This window comes from Drosophila novamexicana, unplaced genomic scaffold (genome assembly GCF_003285875.2).
Source record: "Drosophila novamexicana strain 15010-1031.04,08,12 unplaced genomic scaffold, DnovRS2.1 tig00000193-arrow-pilon, whole genome shotgun sequence".
Taxonomy (NCBI): domain Eukaryota; kingdom Metazoa; phylum Arthropoda; class Insecta; order Diptera; family Drosophilidae; genus Drosophila; species Drosophila novamexicana.
In genome coordinates, this window is record NW_020824787.1 from 9,658,872 (window position 1) to 9,684,459 (window position 25,588).

Below are 25,588 nucleotides of genomic sequence, written 5' to 3' on the forward strand. Positions count from 1 at the left end.
CATTATGATGAAGATCGCCATCATCATTATGATCTACAGTCAGAATCATGTTCGTATCTTGGCTTCGGACGCTGTCGACAATAAATTCATTTATTTTTTCTTTGCCGTTCATTTATAAAATTCGAAACATTGTCCGCGAGTCTATTTTTCATTTTTCTCGTCACTCGCCACCCCAAAGGCTCACTGCCCTGCCTGCCCTTTGCCCCCTCTTTGAAAACAGCATATTTATTTGTATTTATTGGCATGCTATTTGGTTTTTTTTTTTCATTATTTATTTATTTTCATTTTTATAAATTCAGCATAAAGTCAACACAGAAATTCGTATGGGGCAAGGGGACTGGGACGGCGGCTGCGCAGCTAGTAAAAATATTTTTTTGTTATGACAGAAATGTGCGCAGATATAGAAAAACTGTCTACAGTTTCTATATCTACATTTTATCACTCGATTTTTCAGTTCTTACCTCGTGTACATGATTTTCATTTTGAGCTCTTCGCCCTCCTCGCCCCCTCGACGTGACGCTAGCTGTCCAAATATTTGCCAAAAGCCACAAAATTTTATTATTTTCGGCGATATATTTTGTAATGCGGGGCCGTTGAGAATTTTTTTGCAACCCAGAAATATGCCAACAAATCCGCGCACGCCACATGCGAATCTATCAGAACTCAAATATATACACAAACTCAAATATATACACAGATACACATAGTTTATTGTTGTTGTTACTTGTGTGAGACAATTTTCAATAAGTCAATGAATTTTGTTTTTCCATTTTGAGGCTGTTGCTTCAAATAACGCTCAGAAATGCAAAAGATATATCTCAACACCAAAAAGGTAAAAGACAAAAGAAGACGCAAATAATGCTCATGTATATATGTCATAAATATATTTTATAATAATTTTTATATAAATATATAATATTTTTATATAATTCGTTAATTTATGGGTAGCAAAAATCAAAATTGGACAAGGCATAAAAAATGTGGAGCACTGTTTTGGCCAAGAGTTCGGGCATACACATGCTTGCCAATAGGAAAGAGGGTGGGGAATTGGAAGGAGGGGATGGATAAGTGTGTGCGTGTGTGTGTGTGTGTGTGTGTCGGGTACTTTGCATAGATTGTCCACTTTAGATTAAGCCATGAATAATTTATGTGCGTCTCTTATGATTTTAATTGTTTGCAATGGCAGCTTAACAACTCTTCCTTTGCCGCCACACCCCCCGCCTCTCTCTCTCTCTCTCCCTTTCTCTGTCTCTCTCCCGTTTTCCGCTCTGGTATAACTTGGATGACTGGCCTTTATTATTCCTTTCAACAAAAACAAAAAAAGACAAAAAAAAAACGAAAGCAGAGGCAAAAACAAAGTAGCGCCCCAAAAGCAAATGCAAAACAATACAAATTCATCTACAAGGCCCAGAACAACTTTATGTGTGTGAGCCTGTTTGTGTTTGTCAGTGTGTGTGTGTGTGTGTATGTGTGTGTTGTCCAGTTGCCCCCCTCCCACGACACACTCCGGCCACTTGGCATTGGTTTGCTTTAGCTTCTTCTTCTTCTGTTGCCTTCCACTGCTGTTCCGCCTTGCGACTCTCCGCCTTCGTCTGCGCCCTCGTCCGTAGACACGCAGACATTTGCATTTCCCATACACACGACGTCCATTTCTCGAACGGTGTGTGTGGCGCTTGCTCCGCTGCTCCTCTCCACTTCCCTGCTGACCTCATCCTACCGCCGACAACACCCGCGGCGTCTGCTGTTCAACTGGTTGACCGCCCTTCGGTCCACCGAGCCCCTTCCGACTGCGTCTGGACTTAAGCTCGTCGTCTTTGTTTCGTCGTTCCATTTGGTTTGTTTTTCAAAAATTATATGAGAATTATACCAATTCAACTCATAAAATTTTTTCAGCTTAATAAATTTGCAGACATTTTGTTCTCCTCTGTGGCCGGTCCCAGCTCCATTCTCCGTTCCTGAAAGTAGCTTTGTGCGCTCTCCTCTTTAGACTTTTAAATACTGCAAGTTATTTAACTACGACCATTTTTCAGCCACAGTTCCGTTTTCACAGGCGCATTTGCAATGCTCTGTCTCTGTCTCTTTCTCTCTCTCTCTCTCTCTCTGTCTCTATCTGTCTGTCTTTCTATCTCTTTCTCTCTCTCTCTATCTGTTTGTCTCTCTATATCTGTCTCTGGCTCTGTCTCTGTCTCTTTCTCTCTCTCTCTCTCTCTCTCTCTCTCTCTCTCTATCTATCTATCTTTTTCTCTATTTCTCTATCTCTTTTTATCTATTTTTTCTCTCTCTCTCTCTCTCTCTCTCTCTCTCTCTCTCTCTATCTTTATCTCTCTCTCTCTCTCTATCTATCTATCTTTTTCTCTATTTCTCTATCTATTTTTATCTATTTCTCTCTCTCTCTCTCTCTCTCTCTCTCTCTCTCTCTCTCTCTCTCTCTCTCTCTCTATCTCTATCTCGCTCTCTTTTTCTCTCACTCTCTCACACTTTATCTCTTAATTTTTCGCTCTCTCAATTATTAGATTTATTAATATTAATATAATATTTCTTTGGACTACTTTCCCATCATCTAATGTGAAGTTGTGCGATTATTCAAATGGCATTCGGCCAGATCGAATACTCAATTGCTTTGATCGACTTGTAGAATAGCAAATCTTAATCAATATCTCAATACCATTCACTGAATGAATTGTTTACTTTATGGGCACGTTGGCAATTCACATAATCAGCTAAATTTTGAGCAATCCGGATGCATGCAAGTACTCGTACTTTAGCTATAGTATGGCTAGAGGTGTGCCGCCATCAATCAATCAAGCAAATTGCATAGAATTTTGATCCATATCCGCTGCGGAAAAAGCTGTGTATAAAACAAATGTACGAGTGCTCGTACATCCATAATTAACGGTTGAAGCAAATGATTGACGGCTTGTTGTATCTCACGGATAAAATATTTACGCATGCCAGGCTGTTGGCTGATCGAAGCGAGTATCTGTAATGCGTACGAAAGATTTAGAGTTCCTCTCAAGTTGGGCGCTGGTGGACCACCTGCTGACAGGAAACCTTCGGAACATGTATCGAAATGTGAATTTTGGAAGCACATCTGGCACACTTATTGAAGTGGATGACAAACGGAACGAAAACAAAGCTTCTGATATTCAATTCCCAATATCAGCCTCAAGTGTTGACCTTTTGGCGCCGCTAGATTAAAGGCAACTTCGGACTGAAGCAATTGCGGAAGTTTTATGTTTTTGGCTGTGCGTAAATCGCTCAAGAAATCAGCTCAAGTGGAATAAGTTGTGGCTGGCCATTCAAGGGTTTCTGACTACTTTGACTTCGGTCAACACTTTCGACTTTCGCCCAATTCAAGCCTTGCCACACGTAGGTGCCGCCCAACTATCCAGCAGACACAGTATTTACTATGTATATCCAACCCCCCTTCAATTCCTGTGTGGGAAAAGTGCGTCGCTGCGGAGGCTGTTGCTGCATTAAACAAATTGATTTCGGATGAGCCCATTGCCTTCGTCGGCATTGATAGAAATACTATACGATGTGTTCGCGTCGACGATTTCGAGAGCGCCCAATCGATATAAATATGTATGTATAGATTTGAGTACGAAATGTGGATAGCCAACAATCTGATTATGGCTTTTATCGGGGCGTGGGGTCAGGGCATGCATCTGGGCACACCTTGTGTTTACCTTTGCCAATAAATTCACTTAATTGCCGGGAAATAATCATAAAGCAATCGCCCGTAATGCGAACGGTATACCAACTCCACGCTCATGTGCGCATCGATTATTGTGAAATATTTTTTCCAATTTACTGTGGGACTAAAAATATGCTAGAGCATGGCAAGATTGTTGAAAATGTAACATACAAATTATACAGAATTATGGGGAAATCGATTTGCTGCCAAAATTGGTAAACTTGCATCTTAATCTTCTTCATTGCGAGCCCAGCTGAATTTGCCATTTGTAAGATGTTCCCTATTAAATATATATCGCATAATTTGAAAATCGTATGTATCCGAGTAAGACAAAGTAAACTTTGAATTTACAATTCGACACAATCCAAAACTGTTCTGTAATAGCTTACAGGTATTTGACAATGTCGTCAGCGCTCAAGGAGATCGATTACCCACCAGTTTGACCGATATTTACCTACGAAGCACATTTGAATCTGACATAAGGCTTTTAGCATTTCCGTATCATAAGAGACCCATATCGCAATCTGGGATTATATATTCCTATAGGACGGACTAGGCGTGTGGGTGAGCTGGCAGCAAGTAAATTAGATATAGCCGGAATAAATCGAATGGGACCAAAACAAAGTTATGCTGAGTGATTCCAAGTAATATATCAATAAATTAACCAAGCCAATGGCTCATGCAAAACGCAAACGCATCGAGCTTCGGCCAGTTCAATAATTCACAAACACAAGACACGGAAAGTCCAAAAACATTGTTCTGATATAGATATGTATTGCCCGGTTGGTTAGGTAGGCTAAAATTAAGTTATACGCCCCTAATAATATGCAATGCGTACATTTATTCATCACCCAAAGTTGCGACACGACGCTATTCATATATTCAAAAATTTATCATAGTCTGACCGGGTCGGAGCCTCCTTACGTGACGGCATCGGCATCTCGCCGGTTATAGCAAAAATAATTTGTCAGGAATATGTGCGTAAATTTGTATGATCCCACTTTCTGATTTCAATCTCTCTCGTTTCACCCACAGCGCCCATGAACAGCAGCAACAACGCTGCAATCACACCCATATCCACAACCGGACCCAGGTCCAGTGTCCAAGATAGATCTCGAATCAGTACCAACAGAAATTGTGAACCGAAGGAAGTGGAGCGATCGGCACCGACCGCTCTAGAGGAGAATGTGTTCAATATTTCGCAACCGCATCAATTACCGAAGCACAGGTACGCGCAGTGGCTCCTCTAATGGTGGCAGCTCGGTAGGTGCAGACACTACAGGCGACAGCAGTCTGCTAGCCAAGGAGCTGAATGCGGACAGCAATAACAACGGCAGCGCAGCTGACGAAATGCCGGAGCCGGAGGCGGCGTTACAGCTAGAATCGGAGACATCGTTGCCCTGCGCTGACCAGCCGGAGAACAGTAATGAGGCGCTGGATTTATCGGTTATCTCCGGCAGCCGGTTGCCTACAAGCGGGCACGTGGCACTTGAAGCTTTACAACATACCAAAGTGGCGGTGGCACAGTTTGCAGCCACTGCGCTGGCGGGAACGACTGATCCAAATGATCTGGCTATGGTGCAATCGACGATCTTCAATGTACAGCGGCAGCATCTGATGCAGCTGCAGCTCATCCAGCACCTACAGAGTCAATTGAAGCGGGCGGGTGGCGTGGTAGCTGCGCTGAGTAGGCCGGGTCAAAGTTATGCTGAGCCTGAAGACGAAGAAGACGAGGAGGACGAGGAGGAGCCGCCGCCGCCGCCGCTAAATCCTTCCAAAGAGCAGCCGAAACTAAATGGCGAGGAAGCAGAGATTGATCATGAAAGGCTGGAGGAGAGTTCAAAGACTGATGAACAGGAAATGTCAATGGAAATAGAGGCAATATCCAATGAGTGCAATAGGGAACGAGAGGTGCTCCTCACCAAAATAGAACGCGAGCGTGAAATTGAGGTTGAGGCCGAACGCGAGCTGGAGAGTGAATATAAACCGATAATGTGCGACATCAGCTCTAGTCTGGCATCCAGTATCATCACCAATCACGACCCACCGCCGGCGCCCAATGAGCCCAACTGCCTGGAGATGCTGCAACGCCGTACAGAGGAGGTGCTGGACTCGGCGTCGCAGAGCTTGCACGCCGCCCAAATGCAGGAGGAATATTCGGAATATGCCTCCAAGGAAGCACAGAGTCGTGGTGAGATCTTCAAGCATCGTTGCAAGTATTGTGGCAAGATCTTCGGCAGCTACTCGGCCCTGCAAATACACCTGCGATCCCACACCGGAGAGAGACCCTTCCATTGCAACGTATGTGGCAGCAAGTTTACCACCAAGGGAAATTTAAAGGTGCACTATCAACGCCACACGCAAATCTTTCCTCCAATGCTGCTGCCGCCTGTGGTCAACGGGGGGCCACCGCCGGCAACGCCCGAGCAGTTTGCCGCTCTGCCACCTATTCGTTTACCCTTTGTGACGCCAGCGCCCCTGGCACCGCCTCCGCCGCCTACCGTAGGTCAACCCAGCGGGGATCACACACCATTGGAGCAGCAGCAGCAGGAGCCACAGTCGCTGGCAATGTCGGGACATCTACAGCAGGCCGAGGATCTAAGCAAGCCGGCCAGAGAGATGTCGCACTCTCCCATGCAACCCGCGCAGACATCCAAGTCCCTGCCCGAACGGAGCAGAAATCAAAGTGCAACGGAATCTGTCCAGCCGCCGGTAGTTTTCACCGAGAAACAGGAAAAGGATAAAACGAAGGACAGTCCAAAGCCAACAACGCCGCCGACGACGGCGAATCGCCGAAACGGCAGCGTACGTAAACGTCAGACGAGCAATGCGGGTAGTCCGCCCGGAGATGATCGCGAACATCCCGAGCATCTACAGATGGCCAAGCTGGTGCGACGCTCTTCGGCCAGTCGCGATGGGACTGTGGCACTGCCAGGCGAGTACTCGTTGGCTCAGATGGAGCGCATCATTGACAAGTCGTGGGAAGATCTCATTGAGATAGATAAAACATCGGAGACGTCAAAGCTTCAGCAGCTGGTTGACAACATCGAGAACAAGCTGACCGATCCGAATCAGTGCATTTTCTGCCAGAAGGTAATGTCCTGCCGCAGCTCACTGCAGATGCATATACGCACTCACACTGGCGAGCGACCTTTTCGCTGTAAGATCTGCGGACGCGCATTCGCCACTAAGGGCAACCTGAAGGCGCACATGAGCATACACAAGATAAAGCCACCCATGCGCAGTCAGTTCAAGTGCCCAGTATGCCACCAAAAGTTCTCCAACGGCATCATCCTGCAGCAGCACATTCGCATCCACACCATGGACGACGGCAGCGGCAATCAAGGCCATGGTCAGAGTCAGAGTCAGAGCATTGGGCTTGGTGATGCTGAGCGCTTGGGTATTGAGGATCAGAATTCAAACAAGTCGCTAGGCACCTCAGACACTTTGGACTTCTCAACCACTATTTCAGACCACTCTGGCCAGCGCTCGGAGTCTTCGCAAGGAGGCGATTTCGACGAGTTCATGACCATGGACAGCACTGACGATTCGCGTGACAATTCAAGTGCAGCCACGGCCACGCTTCTTGACAGAGATAGAAGGACTGGCCACGATGACGACCGCTCCAGATCGGATTTAGAAGGTGGTGGTCGTGAAAGCACCAGCGGCGAGATGCCTGCAATGGACCTTTCATCGCCATCTTCGTCGTCGGCGGCAACAGCGGCTGCGGCGAGGCTCTTTGGCGTCGGTAACAGTACAACAGCTGTTGGTACTGGAGCCCTACCGATGCTTGGCATGCCGATGCCTCCGAATCTGTTGCTGATGGCGGCGGCGCGCGATGAGATGCACGCGCTAGGGCAAACGCATGCCAAGTTTCCGCTGCTGCCCTTCGGACCGCTCGGATTAATGGGTAAGTACGCAGCGACTGTCAAGCTTCGAAATGACAAAGCCTCTTTGTCTGTCACCTTTGACCCGCGAGATGTTTGCCATGAGGCAGTGAGGCAGTAGCTTCACGCGGCCGCGGCACAATAAATCTGCGTTCTTAGCGCGACATAACTCAATTGGACCAAGACAAAGCATTTACAGCCCCATCCACACCCATTCCCCAATATATGCCACGTCTGCCTATGCCAAATTCCAAAATTTATTTATAAACTTTTCGCGCATTTTCAATTCCAATACATCGTGATCGGCGTCGGAAGGCAGCCCTCAATGAATTACGCTTTGTTTCATGATCGTGGCGTCATTATGTCACAACGTTTTATTCTGATGAAAATTTATTATATTGAATTTCGGTTCCTCTCGTTTCCAACATGCGTCGAAAGTTATGTCGTATCATGACTGCCTTGTGCTTGATTTGTTATTTCCTTGACTCTCTATTTTTAGGTCTGCAGCCGCCCCCAAATGTGTGCAATTTGTGCTTCAAGATGCTGCCCAGCCAGGCTGCCCTGGAAACTCATCTACAGAACGAACATGCCAAAGAAATGACGGTTCCTTCCGCCCGAGCCCACTCCAACGAAACTATATCACCGTATGGGGCAAAGGTAAGTTTTTTTCGGTTATTTGTTGATAAATCTTTTCAAATGGGACTTATAATAATTCAGCTAGAAATTAGTCAGACATATAAATATCCTATCATCAATAAGGACAAGACTTTGACAAATTTAAACTGCTCTCTTGCAATGCTGCAAAAACGAATAAATATCCTAGAAATGAAATGCGCTCCTTAAACAACATCTAATGATGAGAATTAATGCCAGCTGTGCAAATAACTTTGTTGCCGCTCCGAACCGCAATACATACATATAGAGAGCCTGGTCTTGGCATCATTAATGAAATTGTTATGGCCAGAAATGCTCAAGAGTGGGCAACCCAATATGGACAGAAACTAGGAAACTGGGTAGACTCCCGTTTAGGCAGGTCCATACAAATTATGAGCTTATTATTAATTGCTCATCTTGCTCTTGTTCACGACTTTGGCATTATTATGAAGAAATTGTGGCCAAGTTGCATAGTTTGCCTTAATTGTCGGCGTTCCGCTTGGCGGTCGCATCTAAAGAAGAAGAAACATTGAGGTTGAGAGTTTAGCTCGCATTGCCCAGGGCCTTGTGCATGTCTTAAAGCGCTGAGATTACACCACACAACAACGCCAATTATTTATTAAAGTGCGTTCGTCTTTGAGCTAGTATGGTTTATTACAGAAACACGAGCGAGGGGAAGCGGCAAGTCTGGTCTGCGCTCAACGTTCTATATAGTATGTGTCTACGTTGTTGAGCAGCCATGTGGCTGCCCATAACTTAAGCACAAATGCGAGAATTAATATTTAAGAATGTTCGTCCGCAGTTTCATGTTGTGGTTCTGCCTTGCGCGCAATGCGGCATTGTCTATATGACTAATGACATCGTTCATTATATTTTAAATTCTTGGAGTAACTCCAAAATTGTAAGTGAATATCTGTGAACGGTGGCGGATTTAAAATTCAATAATATGACCCTGCGGAAAGTTCTAACTGTAGATTCATTTTGGACCTCTCAAGCTCCAATTGCCTAAAACAAAGTCCAGCACAAAGTCGGATAAGAAATTTTACGAATACTTCCTATTTCTATTTAAGTATAATTCTCCGTAGTACTATTATGAAAGTTTTTGCCCCTTGGGCGTGATTTTAAACCTCGATCCGCCCATGTGCCTTGCTATATTTTGGCCCAAATGTCATAACATTTTCAGCCAGTAATCAGCCCTGTTATGCTGCCTCGTCTTGTCGTCTTGCGGAGACAGACTGCACTCCATACTGGGTGCTCCGTTCCGTTTTGCTCGCTTAACACATTGTTGATGATCTTCATCAGACACGAGACAGAGTTGGCGGGCATCGGCATCGGCATCATTTTTGGGCTTGAAATTTTTAAATGATTCAAAAATTGTAAGTAATTACGAGAATGCATTATGATGATGCGAAATTTACGAGTTGGTCTGGTCCCAGAGTAGTCGCAGCTTCCCCCCATTCCGAGCTCTACCAGATAAATGTCAACGCGGCGAGTGCGCGCCTCGCGTGCCATCTCTTAAGAAATGGGAATAGGCGGTGGTATAGTCTTAGGGGGGATCCGGACAGCGGGGTGTTTGTGTGCCGGATCGGTGGCGGTGTGTGCGATGCATTCAATGCAAATAAATTATGTTACGCTTTATGCAAAATTATTTAATCTTTTGTTTGTCGCGCCTCGGTCGGCATCTGTGGGGCAGCCAGGGACTGTGTCAGCCGCCACACCAGCCGGCAGTCACAACAACCAGAACGAAAACCAGAACAAACAATTGTTTTGCCATAAAAATATGAGACCCGGCGGTTTTGTCTGCGCAAGATAATTAGTTGGCATTATTATACGCGATGGCATAGAAAAATTGTACTTTATGTTTTGTGGCTTCTCGAAAATAAGATAATTAGGAATCGCGTCTAGGCCGAACTTTGAGAAGTGCGATTTGAACGCTACATTAACTGGCAAATGCGGAGAAATTATCGCCCCTTATGGCAGTCCGTCTTTCGTTTTCGCTCAACTAAGACACACACATATATATATATATATTTCAGCTCACTCTCAATCCAAATCTGTTTGCAAAGAAGCCGAAGCAATCGCAGGAGATGGCGCCAGCGGAGCCAGTCACGCCATCGGCGGCACCTATTAAAGAGGAGCCTGAGTCCGATCGGCTGCTAGTCGACGAGGGTGGCGATAACGCTTCAAATACGGCCGCTACCAACTATCAGCACGAGACAGCCGCCGATGCGGAGCAGTCTCTGATGAAGATGCAGTTGCGTAAGTTCTTTCTACTGTGATACCAGCCCAACCACCATATTCCATTCATATTGGGCGCTGATCCTTCACAGATGCTCATCGCTTTCCAGCTAGTCCGCTGGACTTTCAGCAAGCACTTATGTCGGCAGGCCCGCCTAGCTCTAGCCTCGATCCGCCGGTTAACAACAAGCACTTCTGCCACGTCTGCCGACGCAATTTCAGTTCTAGCTCAGCGCTGCAGATTCACATGCGCACTCATACCGGGGATAAGCCCTTTCAGTGCAATGTCTGTCAGAAGGCCTTTACCACTAAGGGTAACCTTAAGGTGCATTTCTGATGCGGTTTTCAGTCGCCAGAGCTTATATTGATCCGCTTACATTTTCCTGTGCGTCTCCGCTTGCTTACTATAGGTTCATATGGGCACGCATATGTGGACAAATCCTACATCGCGTCGGGGCCGCCGTATGTCCCTAGAGTTACCGATGCGCCCTGGACCTGCACCGGGCGCTGCACATGGAGCGCCTTCTGCTGAACAGGAGTTCATGCAGCGCCGACCGGAACTCTTTTTTCCCTATCTGCCACCTTTCTTCAACGGAATTCCACCCAAGGTACGTGCTCAACTATCATATTACCTTTTAAAGCTGTAGAAAATGCACTTCTGCGTAAAAATTGGTATTCGACTGCTTTTTTTTCTCTATTCGTTTTATTGTTTTATCAAAATTGATTTTCATTTATTGAGCTAGACCTATAAAATCTCATATTTGTTCCTATAATATTCATATGCTGGATTTGTTCGAAATTTGCTTTTGTTTCTGTGGCTTAATAGGCATCACCTAAAGGTTGAATACAGAAAATTTCTTTTTACATTGTTCTTTATCTCCAAAATGCATATTAGCCCGGTGAATTAAGCCCTGGCGCGTTTACCAACATACCTCCACCGCACTTTGCAAATGGAGCCAAGTATCCATATCCGCCAGGTCTGCTGAGTTTTCCAAACTTCTTAGGTGGCGCTGGTCTTCATCACCAGTATGCCCATGGAGTGGAGCGAAGTAACAGCAAGTCACCAACGTCGGAGCCGGCGCAGAGCCCTGCATCTCGCGAGGATGACGGAGCTTTAAGTAATACCATCTGGCATCCACTGAGCAGTATCAAGATGGAAAACAATCAAAATGAGAGCATTGGCAATCAGAGCGAGAAGGAGCAGGAAGATAATGGAGGCGTGGATGTAGACGCCGAACCTGAGGCAGGAGCCGAGGAGTCGGAATTCCAAGGCGTTGAGAAATAGCTGTAAAAGATCGCCTTACAGTCTATTGGAATACACATGGTTTTTGTGGAGTACATATCTTGAGCATAACACTACGCTAAGCTTGATCTAGCACACATATACGATATATCCTCTGTGTCTATATACTATAGTATGAGTAATTAATGGCGATTTTGAGGCATTTAAATGCATTAAGTATAGCAATAAGTTGTATAAATTGCAAAACGTGAGCAAAAACAAAGAAGACCGAACCTGGCGGCACACACACACACAATTAACTAATTTTATGGCTACACATAACACTTAACAATACAAATACAAAAACAAAAGTAGATACACGTAATGTAAACTGTGGTAGTTGCATATAAAAGCGAAATCGAAAATCGAATGATCAAAAATAAAACCGTGCGAGCAAATTGCAAACCTCGAGTGACGTTTATATTTCAGCGATTGGAGAGGATAATGATGCGAAATGGCAGTTATTTTTGTATAGGAAAATATTGAAAATTGTTGTTTTTTGTATTGTCGACCCCTTAATATATATATTCTCTTTCAGCATCAATGACCGTCTGTCCGTGCGACCGCCCGTCCGTTCATCTGTCCGTGTGTCCGTATGTAAAAGAGCTAGGATCTCTGAACCTTTTAGAGCTAAGGACTTAAAATTGTGAACGTACTTCCTACTAGAAGTTTGTTTTCGATAATCGATGCCCCGTCTCCAGGCAATCGATGAAAATCGATATCGAAATCATGGTTTTTGAGCAAATGTCTTAGGTCTTTAAAGTCATAAAATTTGACATGAAGATTATAGAATTATAGAATTACAGCCAACTGCTTCCGTTGGTAGAAGATTCAGGGTATCCTTTAGTCGGACACTCCCAACTAGAGCACTCTTGTTTAGTATAAAACAATTATAAAACCTTCATTTTTGTTTTCATTTTTTGGGAGTTTTTTTTAAATTTGTGTTAAATTTCTATTTGAGATTTCTATCTGTTATAGTCAATTATCTTGCTGAGTTTCAATTCTCTTTGGTTTGTCGTCTATTTTAATTATTTATGCGTTTCTTAAACTTGATGAAAATCATTTTTGAATTATTTTTTCATTTATAATAAATGTGTTTCGTTTATTGTTAATTAGGCTGTTGTCATTTTGGCAACGCTTTTGTCTGCCAGTGAAACAAATTATAATTGCTAGGCCGCAACAAGTTAATGTCTCTACGAAATACAATTGTTTTCTGAATATGACAACTGGGCATAAGGCATAAATATCGTAAAATAAAGTAAGCATGGGTTTATAAATATCATATATGTTTCCTAAAAATTCTAATATTTCTGTAGATTTTGCATGCTTAAAATGTAATTGTAAATTTATTTTCGTGCGCCAAATTAAGAGTATTATATGACACCATGAGCTATGCGCGCTCTTCAAAAATAATAGGTTACTTTATTTGTGTTATAGAGAAAGTAGTCTCGCACAATTCTGTTTTTAGTTTCCTGGCACCTTAAAGACCATTTCCACTATTATAAACACCTCTCTGCCATTTTCAGTCGTACCAGCCGTACTCTAGTATTTTTCATGTACTTTGCAATTTCCCATTTTCCACAATGTTGCGATTTTCCAAAGAAATTTATGTCATTTCATGGACGCACATATTTCATATGCGGTTACTGCACGGACACTGATACCAGACACTGCAGACTGTCAGGCGAAGTAACAATTGGCAAGGCAGGGGTCGAGGCTGGTGGCAAATGCGATGTCGACAGGGCGCAGAACTATTATCAGTCCCCTAGACTAAAATGTGCCAAATGCGAGCTATTAAGTGGCAGCAAAATGACGAACAGAACTGGCAAGGAGGTGGCTCGAAATGCCTTGTACATTAAAATGAGGAATGGGAAATTGTGACATGTCTGGAGCACAGCCCGGCCGGGATTTCAAGATCAAAATTTTGCGTAGATACTTATGGCGATTTCATAATCTCATTTTGTTCGTTTACCCCAGTTTCATCAACTAAATCCCCAAGTGGCCCGACGATTTGCTCTATGTACAATTCATATTTATGTTGCGTGCAATTTGTTTGATCTCAACGAGTAATTAAATTTTGTCTGCATATGCGAAATTATGAGAAACGACTGTTGCAAATGCGACATAAATAAATATTCAAATGTCGGGAAAACTTATACACTGCGTTTGACGGAAAGCGTCTAGTGTCGGAGGCAACTTTGAAGTGTTCATAATTGAGTGTGTGTGTGTGTGTATGTAGCCGGCGCTAACAGCAACTATTTGGAGTACTTGGAACCGTTAGCACCAAACTGGGGATCCATAGACTCTGTGGTTTTATCGCCCACCTTTGGCAATGGCCATTGAAATGAAAATAAAAATGGAAATGGGAGCAAACGCAACATGCGGCCATCGTGTAGCGCGTTTAATGGCACCCACAAATTCCGTGCTAATTGTTGCACCGGGAACTGGTTTGCAGCATCTTGCAACGGCCAGCGCCCAGTGCCCATTGCCATGGCCATATCCGTATTCCAAGATCGGCAAGCGTTGCTAGCTGCATATATGCCCCTGCTGCGAGTTCGAGTAGTTTGCTTCAATTTTGCCTCAATTATTTCGCTTGTTTGTTTATGGTGGAATCTTTAATCTCAGTGCTAGTGTCGCTGACAACCTTGACGTCGGCGGTGCGGCATGCTCCTACAACTTTTCCAGCTTCAGCCTCAGCTTCTGCAGTTGTCTCATGCGTGGCCACGATCTAGACAACACCTTACTAGCGGCAGCCGAACGGATTGAGGACCGAGCGGCAGTCTTTATATCTATGATCGTCGCATTCGACTAAGCCGGCTACGAGGTAGGCGAACAAGTGTTTCGAAAAATTGATTATTCATGTTGTTGTCCTTGGCAGGATGTGTTGTGGTTCTCTTTGTTGCCGTTATAGGTGTTTAGAAACTGGTTTATGGGCTTACAATCTTATTTCTTCATAAATAAATAAATATATAACTCAGATTTTTTGGTAGAATTGGCCGATTTTTGATTCCTGAAAACTGTAATATTCCCTTTTTTAACCCATTTTCAATGCATTATACTGAACTCAATTTCATTAGTATAGTCCATATCAGGTTTTACTATACCCCCTTTCAGTTCCGCCGCTTGAGCCACGCGAGCATCGATAAGGCGAGTGATCGCATAGCATGCGAATAGGTTTGGCCTTTTGCACAATGCACGTGACTGCAACATCATCTACCGAAGCTAAGCCTTGTCTCTGCCCTCCCTTGTCATACAGCTGGCCGAGCTTAGCAGGTTGCTTGCAGTACAGCTACAGTTGCCGTGGACGCGAATTGCATTTTGTTCGCCACAGCAGTTGGTTAAAAGCGGAAGCGATAACGTAAAACAAATTAAACCATGTCCTGCCAAGCAGTCTAGAAAGACTTTATTAGTCGAAGATGAAGTTAGTTGCTGAGCTGGCGACTTAATTTCGAAATTATATTCCAATCAGACGTGCACATAAAACCAACTGGCATCAATAAAGGTCAGAGCCAATATGAAGTGGGTTGGTTGGGCTGTATTGACCCTCGGGGTTGTCCAGTGAGTGCTAAATTATTAGAAAAAATATTTTTGTTCGATTGACGTTAGGGATTTGACCGGTAATACTCGGGTCTCCAAAGTGTTTCTCCATATTCAATGTTCAATGTTGCGGGCACAAAGGGATGAGTTTTATGACAATGGCTGACAAGTTTATGTGACCCGAGCTGCACTGCTTTGTGCAGGGGCCCTCCCAGCAGAGCCATAAAGACAACTTGCAACAAATCCAGGAACTTCAAGGTGTTTGGAGCTGGGCGCAATGCAAAGCTTGTGTACAACATTTAATGGCAATAATAAAGTGGCATAACATTCAACACTTAGTCATTGGCTTTCTTGCTGTCTGGCCGCATTTATCATACACCCCGGCGGCCCTGCAGACGACAGACTATTTTGACAAGTTATCAAAATGAAATGTAGCCAACAAGTTGCCAGGCAGACGGCAACCAAACAAGTAAACAACCAGCAACAACTACAGCATTAACGTCGCGTCGTCTGTCAGCCAGTTCCAGCCAGACTCTACCCAGCCTCCTGCCCCGACCATTTTGTCATAATATAACCGAGTAGCGACCCTAGTGTTCTTAGCTCTAAGTTCTTGGCAGTCGGCACTCGGTAGACGACAAGTATATTTATGTTATGATTTGAATACCGCTAATGACAGCTTGGCTGCCACGTTTTGGGTGGCACAGTGCAGGGAGCCGCACAGAATCTAGCTCAGATACGTCTAAATTTGTGGCGAGAGCAGTTTTCAACAATTTCAGCGCTTTCATCAATCCATCGCATTGTTGTAGGTATTTTCACACCTCATCATTTTTCACCAAATTATATAAATTGATTTCTCTGCTCGCACGAAAATTCTTCAGTTTACTGCACGGGAAAGCCTCGTTATTACAAATAATCGTTTACATAGGAGCCTGCATACTCACAACCATTTCTGGTGGAAAATCAAAATCGATTCGTTGAGTTGTGGTCGTGCAGTGTAATGCTAAGATACCAGAATAATATGAGGCTTTATAAAATTATTGGAGCAAGTACATAAGGTGCAATGTTTGATAAACATAGACAAACATGTTTATGTCCAAGGCAACTAACTACCTATCTTCTTGAAAATAATGTTTCTATGTAGGAGCATTTGAGTGTGTTGAAGTGAAGTAGATATTCATTTATATGTTTTTTGTGCTATCAATAAGCAAATATTTTCAAAGTTCCATATCATAATTTTTCCCTTAATTCATATTAATTCACAATTTGCAACCATTTGTTGATTTCCTGTGTTACTGCTTTCTTGACCTCAACCTATTATTCAAGTAGCGGGGCCTACAAGGCCGCCAACAAAATGATTTGTTTGAGGTTTGATAAGCGGATGAGAATGTCGTTGGCATCAACGGAGTATCTTAAGATCTTCGCATCGACAGCAGCAGCAGCAGCAGCAGAAACAACAATAACTAAATGAGTATGGCTCCATGCGCAGGATGAGGATGCGGCTAAAGCCGAAGATTAAACAGATGGTTGCTGCTGCTAAAGTTGGATGACAATCCATGTTGCTGTCGTCGACAACGACGAGTGATCCACATCCACTTGCAATCGGCGCAATCAATACTTTGTTAGTTTTGAGCAACATGTTGCTGCGGTGAATGTTGTTGTTGCTGTTGTTGCTGTTTGGCTGCGTGGTTACTCGGTTGCAGTTGTTGCTGGCGATGTTTGGTATGCAAAAAGGCAACTTTTGTTATCTTCATGACAATCATTGGCCCGGCTCATCCGTGTGCCACAATTGCTCGTTCGTTTTGCGCTTGATTGTCTTCTGCTGTCTCCCCGCCTACCCTTTGCTGCCTACAGTGAAGCCATCGTCGACGACAACGACGACGCTGACGAGGGAGATGATGATGAGAACGGCGGCACGAAATGGCGACCGATGACGGGGATTTCGCTGATATGGCGGCTCTGCAGTTGTCGATATCGATGTTGATGATTATTGTAGTTCAATATTTGCCTTATGGAAGGAGGCCTCAACTGGGGCCAATAGAGAGGAAGCGGCGTCTCCACTACTTGTTTGCCGTTTTTGTCGCTGGACAGTTTTTTTTTCTGTAGTCTTCGCTGCCAGTTGTCAGTAGCATTCACATCAAATTAAATTGTATTTTGCAAAATAAATGAAATTAAAAGGAATGGCAACGGCGAATAAGCAGCGAGATGCGAACAGCTCCCGACTCAGTGGCAGCAATGGCGACAAGTGGAGCGAGCCCGACTCTAAGTCCAGCTTTGAGTTGGACTCCGATTTGGTATCCTCTCCTCACAAGTTCATATTGAATTTATGTTTCTTGTTTCATTTTTTCACTGTTCGTATGCCCGCGCTTGCGTCTCTGACTGGACAAGTATATATGTAACTATAGAGGTACATCTGTTTGTGTGTTTGTTTCTGTGTGCGCGTGTGTGTGTGTGGGTTTGTGCATTCCATTTATAGATGGCGACGCTTCCTTGCTTTCGAGTTGCAGTAAGTCCAATTGAGATGTACATTTTGGTCGCAAATTGGTGCACTTGAGCAACAGTCTATAGACTTGGGTAAATGCAATCCACAGACAGTGTTAGTAACTGATTTCGTTACACATCTAGATCCATAAAATATCATTCGGGCTTTCAGATTATAAACCTTTAAAAACCAGGTCTACTTTCCGTTCAGAATATATTTTGATCGAATAAAAACAAATTGGAATAATCTATTATGAAAAATATATTGTATATTGTGTTGGTCAAACTTTTTAAAAAAAACTCATTGGAAAGGTGACCTCAAATAATTATTGTATGTGCATATTTATATCCGGGCAGCTGTCATCATGAGGTATTTCAACTGTTTAACAGGAAGGTGGACGCTGTAGACCATGGCATCTATGTGTTGATTGGAAGAGCTCCAATTGCTTGTACAGGGAGCATGGCACCAAATGAGAAGGGGAAAAGTTTTGGCATATTTAGCATTCTGCCCAAGGCTTATATTAACACTAAATTGGAACCTGGCAATTCAAAATTATTCATATTTACAGTGACTCGGTTAACCGAAATCACATGGGCACGGCAAAGCCAACTAAAATTTGTACATTTATTATTTGTGGCTCTGCCACACACTAAAACTCCCTCCACGCACTTAACCAAATGAGCAGTGCAGTCCAATTAAAATAATAATTACATTTCTAATGTACTCGTAACTACAATTTGTGAATGTGTGGGTGTGTGTGTGTGTGTTTATGTGAGTATGTGTTCCAGTGTCGAGTGCAAATAGTGAGCCCAGCCAGACTCATCCATAGAATTGCATAAATATTAATGACGTCGTCGAACCCGCATCTACATGGGGGCATAGGGATAGTAGGAGGTAGTTGGGGGCCTTAAAAAGGAAATAAATGTGCGTGTCGCTAAATGTTTGCACTTTACGCACACAAGCTGCACCATATGCACACACAAACACACAAATACAAATAGAAAATAATACAATTTGCAGTCTGTGGTCAAACGTTCATATTTACATTCTAAATAAATAATATTCTAATTTGACAAAGTAAATGGTAGTTTTGATAAGTTGTTGTTGTCCAGTTGTCCAATTTTAGTTTCATTCTCGTTTAACTAGCTGAAATGTTCATTTGGGAAGAGAAAACAAAAAATTACAACAAAATGTCTAGGAGGATAGCTACTAATTTGAGGTTACAGTCCAGGAGTCGTCAACCAAATAATCAGGAAGATTTTCGATTTGTTTTAGGTTGTCAACAGAGTATTTTCCAGTTGTTCGGACCCGACTGAAAAATTCTTTTAAAGTACTTCTTTTGAACTGAGGTACTGAAAATTAGCGTCTATGTTTTCTCTTTAACGAATGCTGTTTTATGTCCATCAGTGTTGAGGGTGAATATGTTCGCCGATCCGTTGCCTGAATTAAAATGAAAACCGCTAGTACCGCAGCGGTCACTTTGTACGTCAGTTGTGAGATAGGGTGGCTGACTAGGAAAATTACTGTTGCTGTAAGTATGAAAACAGCAATTGGTATATTCAGTATACAGAAAGGGGAGCCAGACAGGAACAGGACCTCCTGCGTGTAATATAATTATGCTAGAGTGTGCCCGATGGAAGTAGCCCCATCCCCGATGCTAGACGAGTGCAACTGGGCTTATACTCGGTGGTATTGCAGAGGCAAGCAGTGTGTCTGTCTGCCAGACGGGGGATTATGGCGGCTCCAGTTGGAGCCGTGCACAACATTTCATATGCAAAGCCGGGTCGAGAGATACAGAGGTGCGGGACAGCAACATGCATCGACCTAACCACCAATATAGCCAACCACAGAGCTTGGCCAAAGGCAATGAGTTAAGTGTGCGACATAAACAATTTGCATTTTGAGCACTCGGCGCAGTTGTGATTGGTTATTAGCGTTACCCTTGGATATGATATTTGTGACTTGTATTTGTAAAAGGGAGTGCATGAATTAAAGTGTGTGCAATACTATCCTTTGTCGTGGCACGGCCGCATCGCTCGTTGGATTGAAGAGATATTAAAATGAATATTTTGCGGATAACATGAAATTGAAATTGTGTTCGAGCACGTCGTCTGCCCTTTGTGATGACCGCATGCTTAAATCGACGCTGGCTGAACCCCAGATTCGGCTGCAGCCTCGTCTTCATCCTACAGCTCATCCGCATTCGCAGCATCGCCGGTTGCTTATGGCGCAGCTGAATTCCGATAACAATGAGAACAAGGCGGATGACGACCACAATGATGATGATGGCGGCACCAACCAAAAACAGAGGCCTGTGCAGGGCGCAAAGAGGCAGGAATAGAGACAGCGCCAAGTGGCGTGCTCCATCGGCTTCCATTTGACGCTATCGTGTAATGTGTTTAGGCTGCGAGTGGCGACTGCCAACTGGCAACGGGGCACACAACAGAAGCAGAAGCACTTTCAGCTTCCAGCGGCTTCTCTGTAGATTTCCATATTAATAAATGGCCACGGCTGCTGCAACGGAGTAGAGAGCGGAGCGGAGTGCGGTGGAGCGGGGTGGAGTTATTTATTGGCAGGCGTGCTCTCAATAAAATTATGGTTCATGCAGATTATTCGAGTGCAGAAACTTGTTTGCCAAGCAGTTATGCTAAAGGGAACATGGGGGGATGGATGTGAGAAGTCAAGATTATTGTGGCCATCTTGTGAGCGGATGAGAGCCAAGACTAGTGCTGGGTCATGAAATGGCCAGCAGCGTGTGGATGTATCAAAATGGAGTGAATGCCGCAAATTAAGAATCGTTGACTTCAAACAATTGAGAATTATGGAAGATAAATTAAGTGGAACATACTAGGCCAATACTTATTTCTCAATATAGAAATTAAGTCAGTATTTCTTCAATATGTATGTTTGTTTTGAGTTATCGACATCGTCATATTATGTTTTTCCCCAATTGTCGTCCACACTATTCTATTCGCTTATATTTGCCAATAGACCCAACTCAAGCCGATATGCAGCTAGGAGACATCCTTGGTCGCTGTTGTTTCCAACACTTTGGAACTAATTAACGTTCGTTTCCAGAAGCAGCTGCGCTACGATAAATGTTAGCCCTGAAGCCTCGATCGGAGGAGTCTCAGCATTTACTCGCGGCGCTATTCAAAAATTTGCATATCAATTTGTTCACAAAAAAGAAAACAACAAAAAAAAAAAAACCAAACAAAAATGGCGTAAAAACTGAAAATAGCGCTTAAACTGCAGAACTCGAACCGAAGCAGAAATCATGATTCTCATTATTTTGCTAAAAACGCCACTCTAACAGGGAACGGGGATAAACTGAATGTCGGGCTGTAACTGGTACAGGGACACCGCAGAGCATTTAAGAGCAAAAGCGGCAGACTCAAATGAAGATATGCAGATTAAAGCAGCGAGATGGCCAAAACCGCAGAAAAAACAGCGTCAGTGTGGAAAAATTACGATGAGCATTACCAGCCACATTATAAGGTAACCACAGCCTGGCGCTGGGCCGGGTCACAATGGGAATGGGCTACTGTAGCCGACTGGCAAGCTCAGTCGCAGACCAATTCTGAGATATGAACAAGCTGCTTTCTGTCTGTTGTGAGGGCCATATGAAAAGCGCAGTAGCTGAAACGTGGAAGCATGGAACCTAAGAATCGAACCAGAAATATAGCATAAGAATGCACTTGGTCTGGCTCTGGGTCTTGCAGGCACATCTCTACGAGCCGATAACAATACTACGTGCGCCACGACCAACTGAAGCGGCCAACTGGACATACTCACATCGAGGGCGGGGGCGGATTTTAGCTGGCATCGTTTGCTCCAGCAATTGTTCTCGCCGCGTGCGCTTTTCTTTTCCGTGTCTAGTCTAAGGCTTGGACCAGCAACCAGGCCCAGTTGGCCTCGATAAGCGTCAGCGTGCCAGTTAATAGCAACAAATAAATGTAACTAAATGCTCGGCATGGCGGCCACCATAGCCATATGAAGATATCCAAAACGACGACACAATGCCACAGTTGCCTTTGGCATATAGTCGCCACTTGGTCCACCGCCTGCTCCTTAAAACTCCTTAGATTTAAAATTGCAGCTGTAGTTGTCTCTGGGTTTGTCTTCACATATTTCTGTTAGCTGCGCTATTGTCATTGTTTTGGCCAGCGCCAGGCTAACACGAGGCATTGTCTTCCTGTTGGCCTCTTATCGTGTACTAAGTATCTTCAGACTCAGCCTCTTACTCTGGCATCTGTGTTTCGGATTTGCCCAAATTTGGTGGCCACCGTGTGATATAATTCATAATTCATTCAAGGCGACATCTTTATTTGAATTTCGACTATGTTTAGATTCGTGTGTAGAGTATGATTGCCGTATAGTTCCTAGACGGTGAGAATGTAGATTTTGTATCACTTTGTTTGGCGTTATTCGGCTTTGGCTATAAGTTTTAGGATATATCGTACTTGACCAATCACGATCTATTTAAGTATCTTTATTATATACACGGACATTCCTCATATGAATAACATATTTAAATATATGTGTACTTTAAATAAGAAGGATTCTCTAAGCACTCTTTCAAGATAATTTTATTTGCAACCGCTATACAAATGTGCTGAGTGCTGTTCATTTGCGTTTCATATTTGGGTAACTCATGCCGTATTTCCCGCAATTACCAAAGCCGCTTTACACGCTATCCATTCATCAAATATCTCTCAACACGTTTCAAGCGCCTTCGCTAATTGCAAGTCCAGTGCCCCGTTTGGGAACCAGTCACCACCAGTCACAAAATCTTATCTGTGCATCTCGTGGTAACGCCAGGTTGTCGCCAAGTGCGGAGTTGCATGTCTGCGCCAGGCGCGAAAAGTGTTCAACTTAAAATTTAATAAGCGCAAACAACTTCATAAATTCAGTCGGTGCGAAGTCGAGGCGAAGGAACAGTAGACATTGCAAAAAGATCGCTGGCAGACACCTGACACCCGGACCTGAGATCTGGGATCGGGAACTCGCCGCAGACTTCTAGCGTGTGGAGAAGGTAGCCGAGCACGACAACGTACGACGATACATTTAATATTTAGCCATTAAATGCATTTATAATGGGCTTATCGTGCTCGGATCAACTTTATCACCCAATTTAGCGCGACTTCAAACTTTTATTATGCGCACTTTGTGCAAAACGCCTCCCGGGCCAAAGCCACAGCAAAAGACATGCAAGACATAATGGCTAGAGGACAGACGCTGTAGAGAACAAATCGCACATATCAGTTCAAATGTCACAACAACGTACAAGACTTCAATGTAAATGTAAATAGTACAAGCGATATAAAGATTTTATGCCAGGACTTGCGTTACCAAGAAATATAATTAAAGGTTGGTTGGAAAAAAAACTTAATACAAAACTGAACGGTAAAAAAATGTAGTCATTTGGAAATATATTTTACGGTAGTTGGTAATATACAAAAACATTTTTTAGTATTCAACACGTTCTGTTGTAGGCCAAGTTTTCGCAACACTAATTATCAAACACAATTAAGCACTTTGATTACATTCAGGCCAGTCGAATAATCAGTCCCATGAATTCTCTCACGATCGTTATCGGGGTAACTAAAGCGGGGCTGTGGTGCGGCTTAATTAAGAGGGCATCACGGAAGAGGAGGGTAGCCACAACAGAAACAGAGTAACTGTCACTTGCTACAAATTTGAAAGCCAACATACAGTCGATGCTGATCCTCGGAGTCTCAATTGTTCGAGTTAGAATTTTTATAACCGAATTGCTATATCTATTGATAGCTTGCCTGTAGCTGTGAGGCGGCAGCCGCGTGTTGCATGGTGTTGAAAAATTGCCGGCACCTTCAACACGCCGCCCGTCTCTATCGACCTGTTTGAGTTAAGCGTTGCGACGCGTCGCTTACAGCGTCGCACTTGTGTCACGATCGACGTCGCAGCCATTGTTGCATCTAAGCAGCGTGCACAAAAGCTGCGGTTGATCTCATAGAGATTGCATCTGTAGCGCGGCACTTTTGGGACTGGTCGAGACGCTGCTGCGATCATAGCAACATCATCGGCAGACGAGCGAATTGATGACCATTGCCAGCTACAGGCGTTGACCGGGGTCGGAGGCCGACACACGGACTCAAATGGAGATGGAGACGGAGCCGAGTCCGCAGGCCAAAGCCGAAGACTCTGACTACGACTTCGACTGCGACTGCGACTGCGACTGTATCTGTGTCTGAGGAAGTAAGCCGCCAGCTGCGTCTATTTAAGGCCGAGATTTGATTGTCAAGCGGAGATATGCCAATTTCTCTGTCGCCATTTGAGCCTTGGCAGCTCACAGCTTGTCGGACATTGTTCTGGCTATGAGTGTAGAATAAAGGAGGCCGTCAATTGATGCGATTGCCGCATGGTCAAGCTCCGGCTAAGTGTCCTTCTCCAGCCAATGGCCGAGCGAAAGTGTCAATATAATTGGCCAAATTGATGTTGCCTGCTTTCGCGTCCAAATTAGGCATTCACGTTTCTTTAACTTGGCTAGTTTGGTTTGCTTGTCACTGGCTCTCTATGAACATTCAAATTTCCGTTTAGAGCTCAAGCCGGCCCCTGACACTCACCCACAGTCAACGCAGAGGGACAGGCAGGGACACATTTCAATCAGATTTCATTTTTACGTGGAAAAGCGATAAATAAATGACAAAATCCATTTCATAAGAGAATGAATGCCGCTGAGTGCAGCCAGCTCTCTGCCAAGTTTCAGATGTAGCCGTTCAATTTTGCATCTGCTGGCAACTGGCAACTGGCAACACTTGCAGTAGCCGCAACAATTGCTGTTGCAGATGCGGCAGCACTTTGAGTTCGACTTCTACATAAATGGTAAACACTGAGCTGCTTTGCATGTCACATCGACTTTCACATTGTGACGTATTTATGGATATCATGTGCCACAATTTTTGCACACGTAGATTCATCTTTGTCTTCGCCATTGTCTCGACACTCGCAAATCTATAGAACTGGCTGTGGATTTCACAGGGAGAAAACTAGTTAGTTATGTTTGCAACTCTTCTTAACGCAAAAAACGGAACATTTTATTATCTATTTATTCCAACTTATACATATAATTTTCAAATTCATGCAACACGTTTCTACCTGCAATATCTTTGGCTTCCATTGCTTTAATTTAATGAACCTCTTAAGATATCGAACAAATTTTTATGGTTTGTTTGCGGCTATAAAAGAATGGAGTGCAATACTCAAATGACTTTGTTACTTTACTTTTCGCAAAATGGAAATTAATTAATTAATTAATTAGGAGAAACACATTCGCAACGGCGGCCACCTGCATAAGTGCCTGCATTGAAAACAGCCTACCAGCACCACCACCACCTCCATCGCCATCTCGTTCCCCTTATCAACATACATGTTGCTGGCGAAACTCATCGCTAATTCTTTGGAAATCTGCAACGTTTATGTGCTAGGTCTGCCGCGGACGCTGTTGTTGGTGTGTAATAAAAATTTTATTGGGTGCCGGTTGCTAAAGAATGGCGCAGAGTGCGTGGATACCACGATATTCCTCAATCATCGATGTATGAAAATCAAAAAATAATTGTGGAGACAAAAGTTGCGCCCAGCTGGATGTCTTAGCTGTGTTTTGAGCGCGCCTAATTAATTTTGATTTATAAACTGATAGCCCACCCAGACGGCAACCCTCTGACTGTACTGGCCAAAGCTGAGTCATACGGACTCGGCAATGGCCTCTTGAACATTTAAAGGCGTTCTTTAATAACCAATTGAAGCTTGAAGCGCTGTCAGCTTTGCAGCATATT

General features: G+C 43.9%; 1 protein-coding gene across 1 annotated transcript; it reads left to right on the forward strand.

The window, feature by feature from the left end:
- The first annotated feature begins 4,077 nt into the window (after positions 1–4,077).
- LOC115758971 (homeotic protein spalt-major) lies at positions 4,078–12,138 on the forward strand. The gene is made up of 7 exons (XM_030699774.1): positions 4,078–4,341; positions 4,733–7,607; positions 8,084–8,241; positions 10,275–10,497; positions 10,569–10,801; positions 10,887–11,084; positions 11,372–12,138. The coding sequence occupies exons 2-7, from the start codon at positions 4,883–4,885 to the stop codon at positions 11,759–11,761; spliced, it is 3,927 nt and encodes a 1,308-aa protein (XP_030555634.1). The 5' UTR covers positions 4,078–4,341; positions 4,733–4,882; the 3' UTR covers positions 11,762–12,138.
- The last annotated feature ends 13,450 nt before the right edge of the window (positions 12,139–25,588 follow it).